We start from the raw sequence: 13410 nt of genomic DNA, 5'->3' as shown, positions 1-13410 counted from the left end.
TGGAGCAGAAATGCATAAATGCATAAAGACAAAGGAGAAAGCCCACTGAGCACCTCTGTGAATGGAGAAGAAGAGGAGAGCGATGACAGAAGGGAAAGCAGGAGGAAGTTGCAGGAGAGGAAATCAATGGAAGATCCACAGGTTCAGGAAAGAGTACCTGGCATCCAACAAGGAGATCCTGCCAAGGTCTGTGAGTAAACCTGCCACAAAAGGCACAATAAAACTCAACTTTGGGAGAGTGGTGGTGGGCAGCCTGGAAGACAAACCCTCAGGATCCCTGCATTTAGTACCCCCGCCACAGTGAAATCCTGTCCTGCTCAACATGGTCAGACAGGCAATTCACTGCCAACAAAGAACCCAGAAAGGCAGTAACTCCTGCGGTTGGGTTGCAGATCCTGGTTCCTTCTTGGCAGACCTGCTTTAATGAAACCAGCCGCCATGTTGGAGAGCCCCAAGTGGCAAGGAACCCAATGCCAGAGAGAACTGAAGCCCTCAATCTACTGAGCCACAGGAACTGAATCCTGCCAACAACCACTTGGGCTTGGAGGGGAATCTTAGCCTGGTTGAGCCATGAAATACTCTCCCGTCTGTCACCCTCCCTGAAGCCAGGATACCCCAAAATGAAGGGCAGTTGGGCCATGCCTGGCTTGCTGCCCCACAGAAACCATACTGTGTTAAGGTGCTAAATTTGGGCCCCATGTGTAATGCAATGATGCATAACAAATGCATAGAACTATGATTCATTTCTGCGTTTCCATTTTGTTCATCTTGAGGACATTTACTACCCCTGCTAAAGTGCTCTATAAACAGGACAATTAGTCTTGGTAAACTGGCTCATTTTATAGACAGAAAAAGTGAGGCTAAACGACTTGTTTAGAGAAGCGCAGTTCTTTCCCTAGAGCAAATATTAAAAATCCTATCACATTATAGGAGCTACGGAAGGGAACCCACAAGCATGGTGCTGGCCTTTGGTTGACTCTCAGGGGACCTGGAGATGTATTCTTAGAGGATTTGCAAAGTATTCCTTTAGCTTAGCATATGAAGAAGAGGAGAGAGTCGTTTCCTAAACAGTCCGAAGCACCAAGTTGAATTCCTTATTTTTGCTACCTAAACATTATTTTACACCTCACAGGGAAATATCAACGTGTCCAGTGAGTTATACAGAAATCGATGTCCATGGGTGGAACATTCCGGAAAATCATGGGGCAACAGAAAATCCTGGCATCTGTTTAATCACACTGGCTTCCAATATCTAAACTGCACTGAGGCCAAAAATTACTGGAAAGAAGTATGAAATTGGAGAAAAGGAAACTGAAAGGGGGGGAGGATCAAAGAAGCCACCACTAACAGAAAAAAAAAGTAAGTAATAAAAGAGCTAGGGAGTTATAAAGAAGCAGTGCATTACTGAAATGCCAGCGGGGCCGCAGAAGAAAAGAAACGAGGGCGATAAAACTCGGGGAATTTCAAATCTTGGTTAAATGTTCATTATATAATTTGTCACACATATTAAGGCCAGACAATCACTTTTTCTTCTCTTGGGTGCTCATTCAGGAACAAAGGCCGAGCCAGAGTTAAAACACTATGAAGAAAGTCGGGGGCAGGGGGATAAAACCCTAGAGGAGGAGGTGGTGCAGTGGTCTCACAAAGCCTTCCCTTTGTTTTTAACAAGAAAGGAGCCATGATGGCTAGCACCTATAGTCCTAGCTACTCTGGAGGCTGAGATCTGAAGAACGTGGTTCATAGCCAGACTGGGTAGAAAAGTCCATGAGACTCTTATCTCCAATTAACCAGTAAAAAGCTAGAAGTAGGAGCTATGGTGGTGGTGGGGAGCGGGGGGGGGGGGAGCATGAAAGGGAGGGAGGGAAAGAGGAAGGGGTGGGCTCCTGTCTTCCCTTCTCCCCACGAGGAAAGTGTAAGGAATGGAGATAAACAGTCAGGAAAGCTTAGGATACACCGTGGAAGTCCAGCTAGCCCGCCATCTTTGATAATTTTCTTCTGGATTATCAGGTTTGAACAGACAACTGAATGTTTAACTTCAAGGTTCCAAAGTAGACCTTCCTTCCATGACAGATACACTGTCCCTATCAGCGGCACTGGCACTGAGGAAAAGATATATTCCAGATTGAAGAACAAGCTTTAAAATCTTGAGGGCAGAATGAGCCCAGGACTGACCCAGTTCTAGACAAGGCTGGTCATGTTAATGGAGATGGGAAAGGCCAGGTGCTCTCAAACCACTGAGAGCACTGCATTAGGACACAAGGACTCTGCACACCTCTTTGGTAATGCCTGTCTAAAAGCCATGCCCGAGCCTGTCTCCTTGCCATCAGATTTTGCCTTTCACCCCAAAGGTTCCAGATGCCAGCCCTGCCTTTTCCCAGCCTCCTCATATCTGATACTGTGGTGCTAAGGGGAAGTTGGCTTAAGGACAACAGCTTTTCAATAGAAAGGTCTCCTGGGCAAAACAAGGAGACAGGCAAAGAGAGATCCCACCACGCCTTCAGATCTTGTCACGCAGGGCGCAATGACTAGGACCATGGCAGCCATCTTGTAAGCAGGAGGAGACAGCCAAGGCAACCACAGAAGATCTGCCCACAGAGCAGGAAAACACACCCCTGACTGCCTCAAGTGTTCTAAATATATGGGGGAAATTTTTATATCTTTTTTATTTTACTTTTAGTGAGTGCTAAGGGCTCTAGGTATCTGAAAGGTCCAATCACAACCAACAAGGCAGGGAGGAGCTGAGTATTAAATACAGGCACAGTGATCCCAAGCTGTTTGCTCTACTGCAAACCCACCATATGGACAAAGCACACACTCTAAACCTTACCATTCTATACAGCACTGAAGATGAGTAGCAGTGGCATCAAGCCGAGGCTCCTGGTCATCCTGGAGGAAGAAGAATGCTGGAGGCTCTGGAGGGCAGCCGCCACGAGGAGAAGAGATTGGCTGCTGTGATGGCCACAGCACCCAAACTCCTGTGTGGCCCAACCACAGAGGGTCCCTGGCGTCTGCTTTTCCCATCCCTGGACCATGGAGAGCAAGGCCACCAGAGAATTCCACCCACACTCAGGAGTCTCAAAATATTTACATTAGGGGAGCACAGGCTGAAAGTTTTACTTTGCAAATCACATTTCCTTCTCCCAACTTATAAAAGTTGCTGCAGCTTCCTGGGCCTGCAGCTCCCTCTGCCTGGTGCCTTGCAAGCCACATGCAGTTTGACCAATAAAGATTGAAAGGGCGGGTTTTGTCCTTGAGGGTAAAAACTACCTTACAGACAGCCATGGGTGTTTAAAAGGGATACAGGGAAGGGGGTGGGGGGTTGTGTTTTTTTCTAAAATACTAATTTAAGGAGCAAATCAACATCTATTATGTCCTTCATTATGTTTTAAATTGTACAACTATAAATCACTCCTTGTGGGTTATTCAAGGGCAGAATTGCCCGGCTTGGCTTCGTAGAAGGTTAGTAGAATGACATCTTGTGCTTTCTCTAGTTCTAATTTATAACTCTGCACCAGGCCCAGCATTTCAGGTCCATCCATTAGCAGGGTGGTTGCACATCTGTTAAAACTCAGCACAATGGCTGGCTTTACGGAGCCATGGGAAATGAAGCCCAGAGGTTTCAGAAGGTCTACACACCCAAGCCATTTTTTAATGCAAAGAGATTTGAAAACACAGCTCTCCAAAACATCTGCTAAGCTCCCGCTACCCTACCGCATGATATTCTTCCAACTGTTACCTGCCAACACAAATATTTGGTTGCACAAAACACCCTAAGAGGCACGGGACAGTGCTCTGCATCAAATTTACATGCTCGTCTGCAGAGGCTGGGGTGCTCCAGCCAAGGACCTCTGGCGAAGACTTTGTTTACCAGAGTTTACGGCTAATGTGGAAAAAAAAAAAAAAAGGAGGTTCAGAGGGGAGTAAATTTTATGAAGGTCTGTCAGACACTTTCAAAAGGAAATGGAGCTACACAATCGGATACATATGGCAGGGGATCTGGGGTACGTTTGATGGAGCAAATGAAGCCAGAAGGAGCTAGAGCAAGTTTTGAAAGCTGTTTCTTTACCAAGTTGAATAAGCACTAAGTTTGGTGTCTAATGCAAGATAGAGACAATAATTCCAACGTGACACCCCCCTCCACACACACACATTCCCCCACCCCCACCCCACCCCCCACCAGGGCATAGGTACACTCTGTTACACATCAACAGCGTCTGACCCATGCTGACAGTGGCTTCTTAGTTAAGAACATGGCAGGATAACAAAGTCATCACCCAGGTCGCACATTTCAACAGTCACCACTACCCTTGAAAGCCTGTTTTGTTAACAACAGAACCAAGGGCAGATTTGTGATCTCAAGGCCAGAGAGTTATATATATATACACACATACATACACACACACATACACACACACACAGAGTAAACCACCTCATTCACAATGTGCTTTTGACCAAGTGCTACAAACAAATAGGTGGACAAAGAGACAGGAGATAGATAGATAGATAGATAGATAGATAGATAGATAGATAGATAGATAGATAGATAGATAGATAGATAGATATAGATAGATAGATAGATAGATAGAATTTCACACATAAAAAATATTGAAATTTCCACAGGATATCACAAAGCTCAATGGATGAGGAAAAGTTCAGTTAGAACTAGTTTATCAACGTTCATGTTTAAATCCTCTAGGTTTTTCCCTAACTTTCATTCTGTGAAAATCACCCTCCCCCCAAAGTCAGTGCCCTCAAATCAAAGTAAAGGTGAATGTACCTAACTGAAGTTAGAAAGCAGAAATTTTATCTTTAGAGGTTGAGCAGTAATGTGGGCAAAATGAGTTAAGTATCTGGATCAGGGGTTGTTTCTTTACAATGGATGTCTACCTGGAGCTATACACCCATGATACCCAGGGTCTATTGCATAATTATAATACACACTCTAACATACACAAACATATGCAAAATATAATTTTAGTATATGTGAATTGCATAAGAGGAGATAAGAAGGAAAGTAAACATATAATATGCCTATATTGCAAGAAAGCTATCAGCAAACTTCCTTTTTTCCTTTTTCTTTGTTGGTTGTGGGGTTTGAACTCTGGGCCTGGGCACTGTCCCTCAACTCTTCAGCTCAAGGCTAGAGTTCTACCACTTGAGCTACAGCGCCATTTCCAGTTTTCTGGTGGTTTATTGGAGATAAGAATCTCACAGACTTTCCTGCCTAGGCTGGCTTTGAACCAAGATTCCCAGATCTCAACCTCCTGAGTACTGAGGATTACAGGCATCAGCCACTGGCTCCTGGCTGCTATCAGCAAACTTTCATTTCCCTTAAGGTATTTCAAGAACAGTTGTTTGAACACTCCTGAAGTTTTGATTAAGCACTGTAAAATAACTCTATTCCAATTTTGTGTATTATTTCTATTTTTATAAATTGGAGAGACAAGGAGTAAGCACTTCTTTCCTGGGATTCTCCAGTATTTACACCTGTCTCTTCTTATGGACCCCCATGGGGAAAAGGGCGCTAGAGGTAAGACTTTACCAGTAGGGGTCGCTGTGCTAAGAATTAATCCCTGTGTTTCTCATTAGTGATTATTATACTGCAGGCGGCCAAAATGCAAAAATTAATTAATTTCAAAGTGATAATGCATTTACAGCAACAATTAGAAATGTATAACTGTAAAGAGGCAACATTTAAAAGACAGATTACATTTAATAAAGTTGCACAAGAACACCCAATTGTAAAATTACTGATCTGCAACAATATTCCTTAAAGAGCCACTTAAAATAGCCTGACTCCATGAAGGGTGACCTAATTACTGTAACTAAAATCACCACAGTCACAGCAAGTCACAGCAAATAAAAAAGGGACGTTGATATTAGAATACTGCTGTTTAATGCTTAGGGGAGCTGGCCACAGTAGAGACGGAAAGAGGGCTGTGCTATAGCTCCTCCCCCAGCCACACACAATGGGATGCACACTTCAGTAACATCCATGTCAAAAATAAAACACAAAGCACACACTGGGCACTAGCCATCCACGCATCAGGAGATTACCTCTATGTGAAACTTCTTACCCATGTTTAAGACCTGACATTTTACATGGGATGGGGATGGGATTACTGCCACATGGTTTGTCTCTCAATATATGCTTACATGGAAATGGCAAGCCACATATGGAAGGAAGCACATGAGGAAAATCTCTTGCCTGCATCCAGCCTAAATTGCTAGGATGGGAGAATAATTTAATTAACAATCATCAAAAATAAGAAGGCTTCTATTCAACTTCATGATCATTTTCCAGCTCTGACCACAATCATGCGATTCATCCACAAGATTCACCTTCAGGAACATGAAACCACACTCTGGCCACAGAATTTTCTCTAGCCAAATGCAACACCAAACTCTCCACCCAGAGAAGAATCTAGAAGAGCTCATAGATTCTTAGTGAACACAAAGGAATCACATCTGCTAACAGTTGGAAGTCACACATGGTTTCCTTGTATGTGTGCATGTGTGTATGTGTCTGTGTGTATGTCTCTGTGTGTGTAACATAAAATGCACTTTTTGAATGCTGTAAGAAAACCCTCAATGAGGATTTTCCAAGTTCCTGAATTAAAAAATAAAAACCTATAGCAAAAGGAAATAAATCATTTCAATCAACACTTCATGAAATACTAAAAACAGCACATTTTCTATCCAGCCACTGACAGAATCAATATGCAGTTGATGGGCAGGTGCTCCAGAACCCTTCCCAAGGACTGGCATAGGCCTGGTGAGGGTACAGATGAGATCAGAGTCATTCTGACAGGCGGCGAGAGGAAGAAGTAGATGTGTACCCCTGGGTATCACCAAGACCTTCCTGAATGGCAGAATGAAGATGTTTGCAGCGCCAGAAGCTATCCACTTACCATGGACTTGGTGAAAGGTCTCGCCAAGGTGAACAGAAGTGTGTACAGCCACCAGCTGCGATGAATGGAGGAGTACATCATATTTCCAGGATGCACTGCATTCGATGTGACCCCACGCGGGGAGAGGCGACGATGCAGCTCGTTGGAGAAGAGAATATTGCAGAGTTTGGAGCGGTTGTAAGCCAGCATGGCCCAGTAGTCATTTTGTGATGGGGACAGGCGGCTAAAGTCGAGTTGTCCTGAGGAATCACTAATATCTGTAAATCTAAAATAATAATAAATATATATGTGAAAAACAATATTAAGCAACTCAGCTCTGCATTCTCATGTAACCTTTTATTTTTATTAGAAATTGGAAGAAATAATACAGAAACTAAGGAAAACACAGTTACGTATACATGAAAACCATGTCCCTTAGAAACAAATAATGGCAACTTGACAACGTAAAGCATTGGAGAATAATGTAAGCTCAGACTACTGATAAATAATAAGATCAGACTACTCATCAATACAGTAATCTAAGCACTCTGAACACCTCCCTACCCCTTGAATATATTTTCTAAAACCTTCAAGCAGAAGTTCATAGATAATTCAATTAAATGGAGAAGCATTTTAAATAAAGGACTGCTGCTTTTGGAAACAGAAAGATTTCACATTCCAAACCCTTAACAGGGCTTTTGCCTGAATGATCTTAGCCGATGCTTGAGCCCAGTGCATTTTCACTTGAGCATCTGAGAAAATATAGACAAGCCATGCGGCCTCCAAGACTCTTTTCTAGATTAAAAATTAATGATTATAAAAGGGTTATAACCTTGTTGAGGTGCCATCAATAGTCTTCTACGTTTAAAAGATAAATGTAAACAAAGCCAAAATGAGTTCTGCCAGAGTCTACTGTTTTTAAGTAGACCCATGGCATGAAGACACACAAATCAAAGTAACTAGTTGATGTTTTATAATTGGGTCTGATGGAGTCGTTAAACACCAGCTGTTGGTTTCTCTTCTTCCTTCTTTCCTTTCTCTTTCTTTCTTATAAAAATATTATAATTGCCTTGAAAAAGAGAACTGGATCATAACAAAGGGAAGGAATTTCCTAGATGGGCTCATTTTTGGTTTAGGAAACCTCAAGTTTTGCTTTACTACATTCATTAATGACAATATCCCCAGTAACTGCCAGAAAAACTCAAAAAAAGTAATAGGGAAACTAAAATTGTAGAGCCTTGTTTGGGGTTTTGTTTTGTTTTTTGTTTGTTTTTTTAGAGGAGTAGTTCAAGTTGGGCATTTAAAAAATAAGGAAAGCACCAGAAGAAACAGATGACATTCATGTTTTAGTAAAAATGAAATAGTCCTTGTTCGGGACTCAGCGAGTAATATCCAGTTTCTAGTGTTAAATAACTGTGGTGATTGGAAATTACCAACAAAGCCAATGGACAGAAATGTCATCGAGGAAACCTAACGTCTCCCAAACATAGGGAGAGCCTAGACTTTTCAGCTTCATTTGCCTAAGGTAGTGGAACTTAATGGGAAACTGGGAAATTTCTGAGGGCCTTTGTCTGGTAGAGACAAAGATTGCCAGTGGGGAACCAGGGACAATGGGTGGCCTGCACAGCAGGCAAAGCATTGCTCCATGGATGTTCATGCAAACGTAAAACCTGTGGCCAATTATCTGAGCCGCCAACCGAACCATGCAGCACATGTATACAGCACTGACATCCACTGGATCCCCAGGACTGTAATGAGAACAAATGCATTCTCAGATTCACTGGAGGAAGAGGGTGAGACCTGTAGTGCAAGACTTCATCGGCTGTGGAGTCTGCAATGCCACACACCTGTTGACAGTATGTATTTGCCAGGGTCACCACCAAGTGATTGATGCGTGAATTCACGTATGTGATTATCTTTCCTGTAGTACTGGACAGGCACTTCCGTGTTGAAATACATGCTATTTGTTTCCCATTGATTTTTTTCTTTGTATTACAGTTAGGCCATCATATTGTATTAAAAATATGTTTGCACCTCAAAGTTATATTATTTGTGAACTTGACTTCAACATAGTAATAAGGTGTTGCAGAAGGGCAGTCACAAAAACAAATAGGATCACTGAGTTAGAAACACAAAGGTTTAAGAGAGGGCTGGGAATGTGGCTTAGTGGCAGAGTGCTTGCCTAGCATGCATGAAGCCCTGGATTCCATTCCTCAGTACCACATAAACAAAAAAAAGCCAGAAGTGGCACCATGACTCAAGTGGTACAGTGACAAACTTGAGCAAAAGAAGCTCAGGGACAGAACCCAGACCCTGAGTTCAAGTCCCAGGACTGACAAAACACACACACACACACACACACACACACACACACACACACACACAGAGAAAGATTTAGGGAGGGAATCCAATGCAAAACCTCTGGCCACTCATGATACAAAAGAACATGAAGGATTTGACAATATCAAAAAGGTATGGGGCCAGGCATTAGGGGCCCATGCCTATAATCCTAGCTACTTAGGAGGATAAAATCTGAGGACTGCAATTCAAAGCCAGCCAGGACAGGAAGGTGCGTTAATCTCCCAATTAACTATCCAAAAAAGCCAGAAGTGGAGCTGTGGCTCAAGTGATAGAAGGGTAGCCTCAAACAAAAAGCTTAGAGACAAGGGATAGCACCAAGGCCCTGACTTCCAGCCCCAGGACTGGTAGAAAGAGAAAAGGGAAAGGAAGGAGATGGGGAAAGGGTAGGGGAAGGGGAAGGGAGGAAGGGAGGAAGGGAGGAAGGGAGGAAAGGAGGAAGGGAGGAAGGGAGGCAGGGAGGAAGGGAGGAAGGAAGGAAGGAAGGAAGGAGGGAGGAAGGGAAGGAAGGAAGGAAGGAAGGAAGGAAAGAAGGAAGGAAGGAAGGAAGGAAGGAAGGAGGGAATGAGGGAACGAGGGAGGAAGGGAACGAGGGAGGGAGGGAAAAAGAAAAAAAGAAAAAGGAGGGATAAGATAACTCTCCTAACACCCTGCAGTCTTCTCAGATGCTTCTTTCCCAAACTGCTATTGGAAAGCTTTCATGACATAACTACTCCGTTCAGACTCAGGGACACTTCCACCAGAAAGTTCTCCCTGAGTCACAGTAATTTCTTAGTGGGGACGGACAGATTGAGAGATTAGACTACATGTTTCCCTGGAAGTGAAACATCCACTATTCAGGACCCAGCCTATGACATGGCCCCTAGATTTCAATGAGATACACCACCCTTCCAATGTCAGTACATAGCTAGTGGTGCCATCATTGTGATTCATTGTCCATTGTCCTTCGGTCCTTGCCACACCAGCCTGCAAGTCATGGGTTTCCCTGGTAGACTGAGTATCTGGAGAGCAGACTGTGAGGCTCATGCATGCTTTGGACCATAGTGTAAATCAGACTAGTTGTGGGGTTTAGATAAAATTTAGTACTTAGCTTAAATCCTCTAAGTTCTACATGAATGTCTGCATGGAGTGCTTTCTAATATGGAAAACTAGTTCTTGGAAGTAGAGCTGTGTCTCAAATGGTAAAATATCAGCCTTGAGTGAAAAAGCCAAATGAGTACAAGGCCCTGAGTTCAAGCCCTAGTACTGGCACATTTTTTTAATGAGCTCCCTGCTTTACCTTTAGGTATGTTGTAACAGTATTTTAAAAGATCTGTTCTTTCATGCTGTGGATGAAATCTGGAGACCCGTGCTTGCTAGGTGAGTGCTCTACCTTGGAACCGCAGTCCCAATAAAACCTCTAGGTGGAAAAAAAGGCATTCTTTCCCTTAACCTAGCATAGGCACAAGGTCCCCAAAGTGCCTTGCTGAGACACTGGACGGAACAGGTCCCAGGACAGTTTCAGGATGGAGCAGCACAAGCTGTGAAGCCGCAGGCCTCCTTTCACAGACAACTGCTCAACCCACAACCAGGACCTTGACTTCCTTGACTGTCTGATTAGCCCACACAGACAGCCGTCAAGAAGTGGAAGAGTGAACCAGCTGCCTGAGCCCACAAGCCAGGCTGGGCTTCCTGAGAAATGACTGGCTTACCTCTCAGCTCACGAAGCAAAAAAGTCCAATCTCAAAAGGCTGGCTACTCTGCCTGGAAATCATATAAAGCCAAATGATAAGGATTGTATAGAAACATACCTTGCTGATAAATAACATTAACATTTGCTCTCTGGACATTACCATTTGCTTTGTGAGAAGGACTTTTATATTTCTATAATACTGCTTGTATTCTTAACAGAACATGTTTTTTGAATTCTCAGACTAATTAGGATAGATTCTATATTGGTAACAACAAGTATGTTTAAAGACAAGAACTGAGAAAAACTGTGTGTGTGGTATGTGTAGTTGTGGTGTATGCCACTGAGCTCATGTAGGTATGTGTGTGATTGTGTTGGGTGTGATGTGATATGTACTTGTCATATGGTCATGTGTGTGACTGTGAGTGTGACTGTGTGTGGGTATGTGTATGATGATGTGTATGCTTATACACCTGTCAGTTTGCCACTCAACACAGCTACAGCCATTCAGAGTCGGGTAACCAGCTCTTGGTTCATTCCATTCCATTTTAATTGTTATCTGAAAAATCCTCAAAGCAAGGAAGTCAAATCCCCATTTCCTATGATACACTTTGGATAGGCAGAAGCTCAATTCACTTGCTCAGCCTCCACGTAAGTAACTACAGCACAGTGAAGACACAGGGAGCCTAATAAGTATTTTGCCTTGGGGCAGTCTAGTATGATATTTTCTGCAAACATAGGACTTTATTTTTCCCCTAACAGGGGGTCTTGACTCCAACGAAGAGCTTCCACCAAAGTTTATGGAGGTAATTAGATACCAACACTTGCGTTTTACAATGTGGTTTAGGGCTCTGGGTCCTTGAGTAGCAAACAAGTACAAGCTACCTGTGCAACAACAATCCTTAGACAAACATCTCTGGTCTGAGAGAAGCAGCACAAACATATTAACCAGCCCAACTTGAGAGAATTCACGTTTTGTAAAAATTACCCTTCGCTAATATGACAACTCTAACGAGAAAGCGAAACAGGAGCAGGCCTGACCAAATACTGCAGAAAGTCTTGCCCACAAAGGAAAAGGATCTCATTCAGGAGGCCACGGCCCTTCTTTCCAAATTCATCTTTTAAATGAAAGTAAGATTGGGATCTCTAAGGTAGCCAGGAATTACACCATGGTGAAGGAGAGAACAAAGACGTCACATGAAACAGCATTTGGAACACAGATTTACAAAGGTAGGGGAGGTAGCGGGGAGGAGGTGGGAAGCTGACAACTCCACATAATCTCCCATTAAATACCGGTTCATTTAAACATATCCCGTGGTGCCCTCCACATCTGGCTAGCGATTGGGGCTGGCAGATTTATTTCCAGAGCTTTCTCCCCTGCTTGCCCCCACGGTAGCCTCCCTCACTCATTTGCAGGGCCACTCTTACTTTCTCTCACAAACCTGGTGTGATTTGCAAAGATAAGGCAGTCCGGATTTCGTAACCACCTAATTACGAGATGTTTCATGTCTTTTCACACGGGGGAGGATTATTGCGGCATTTTCCTTTCATTTCAGCCATCATAAATTTAAAATGGTGAGAGTAAATCTGTCTGCAATGTGTCACTTACACTGTAAGCCCCTGTGTTTGGGGGTGATAAAAGCTTCAAGCTAACCCTTGGCTGGTCTCTCTCTTCCAGCCCCCATGGGTTACATTTTATGGAAGTATGATTAAAAAAATAAGCTTCATTCTGGGTGACTAAAACATTTCAGGATTTAGGATAGAGAAGAAGGGGGGAAAATAGGCCTTTGCACATTTCTTTCTAGCCACTCTGCTAAAGGTGCAAGCCTGCCCCTACTCCAAACTCCAAGCAAACGGGAAAGAGAAATTGCCTGAACAAGAATGCATTCTGGCCTTGCCCACCCAGCAAATCCTTTGTCTCTTCTTTAAACAAATAATTGTTTCTCCAACTCCAGAAACAAATACACTAAAAATGCCGAGAAAATTTTCACATGTCTTCTTAGCCAATTGAATATTCTGCTAATGATAATCTGAAAGAAGTGCCATCTGATGTTTTAATTGAAATTTTAACCAAAAGAGGCATGGCCAGGTTTCTAATATGTTCTAACTACAGTACATTCCCTTCCTACAATTACACAGCTAATGTCTGCATTGAATTCCCTAATTTCTCATTATAAAACAATTGGATTTCATCTCAGTCTTTAATTGCATTGTTTCTTCAGCTAGAATAACGGCACATTCTTCGTGGGAAGACTTTGAAGTTGTTGAATTACAAATCAATAAAGGTCATGCCATTCAGATTTGATCAATTATTATTCCATCTCCAGGCAAAATCAATGAGGAGTTTGAAGTATGGTTCTAAAACCACCCTTTATTGGTACAGACCATCCCTCCCAAACAGTCCCCCCTCAATCATACACACAGAAAGACCTAGAAAAGTTAAGGAAGCCAGTTGGCATGACTCACGCTGAATCAAAATTATTTTCCATCAGA

The 13410-nt window shown here is 43.0% G+C and overlaps 1 protein-coding gene across 3 annotated transcripts in view; it reads right to left on the bottom strand.

Annotated features, from left to right (window-relative positions):
- Wwox (WW domain containing oxidoreductase) overlaps window positions 1-13410 on the bottom strand; it is a 738022-nt gene that overhangs the window by 511768 nt on the left and 212844 nt on the right. For all 3 annotated transcript variants that reach the window (XM_013012941.1, XM_013012943.1, XM_013012942.1), the window contains exon 8: window positions 6912-7176. In XM_013012941.1, coding sequence (XP_012868395.1) covers window positions 6912-7176 — 265 coding nt within the window. The remainder of the gene's footprint in view (window positions 1-6911; window positions 7177-13410) is intronic.

The sequence above is a fragment of the Dipodomys ordii genome, unplaced genomic scaffold, assembly GCF_000151885.1.
Source record: "Dipodomys ordii isolate 6190 unplaced genomic scaffold, Dord_2.0 Scaffold18, whole genome shotgun sequence".
NCBI classification, from domain to species: Eukaryota; Metazoa; Chordata; class Mammalia; order Rodentia; family Heteromyidae; genus Dipodomys; species Dipodomys ordii.
This window is presented reverse-complemented; position numbering and strand designations above follow the sequence as displayed.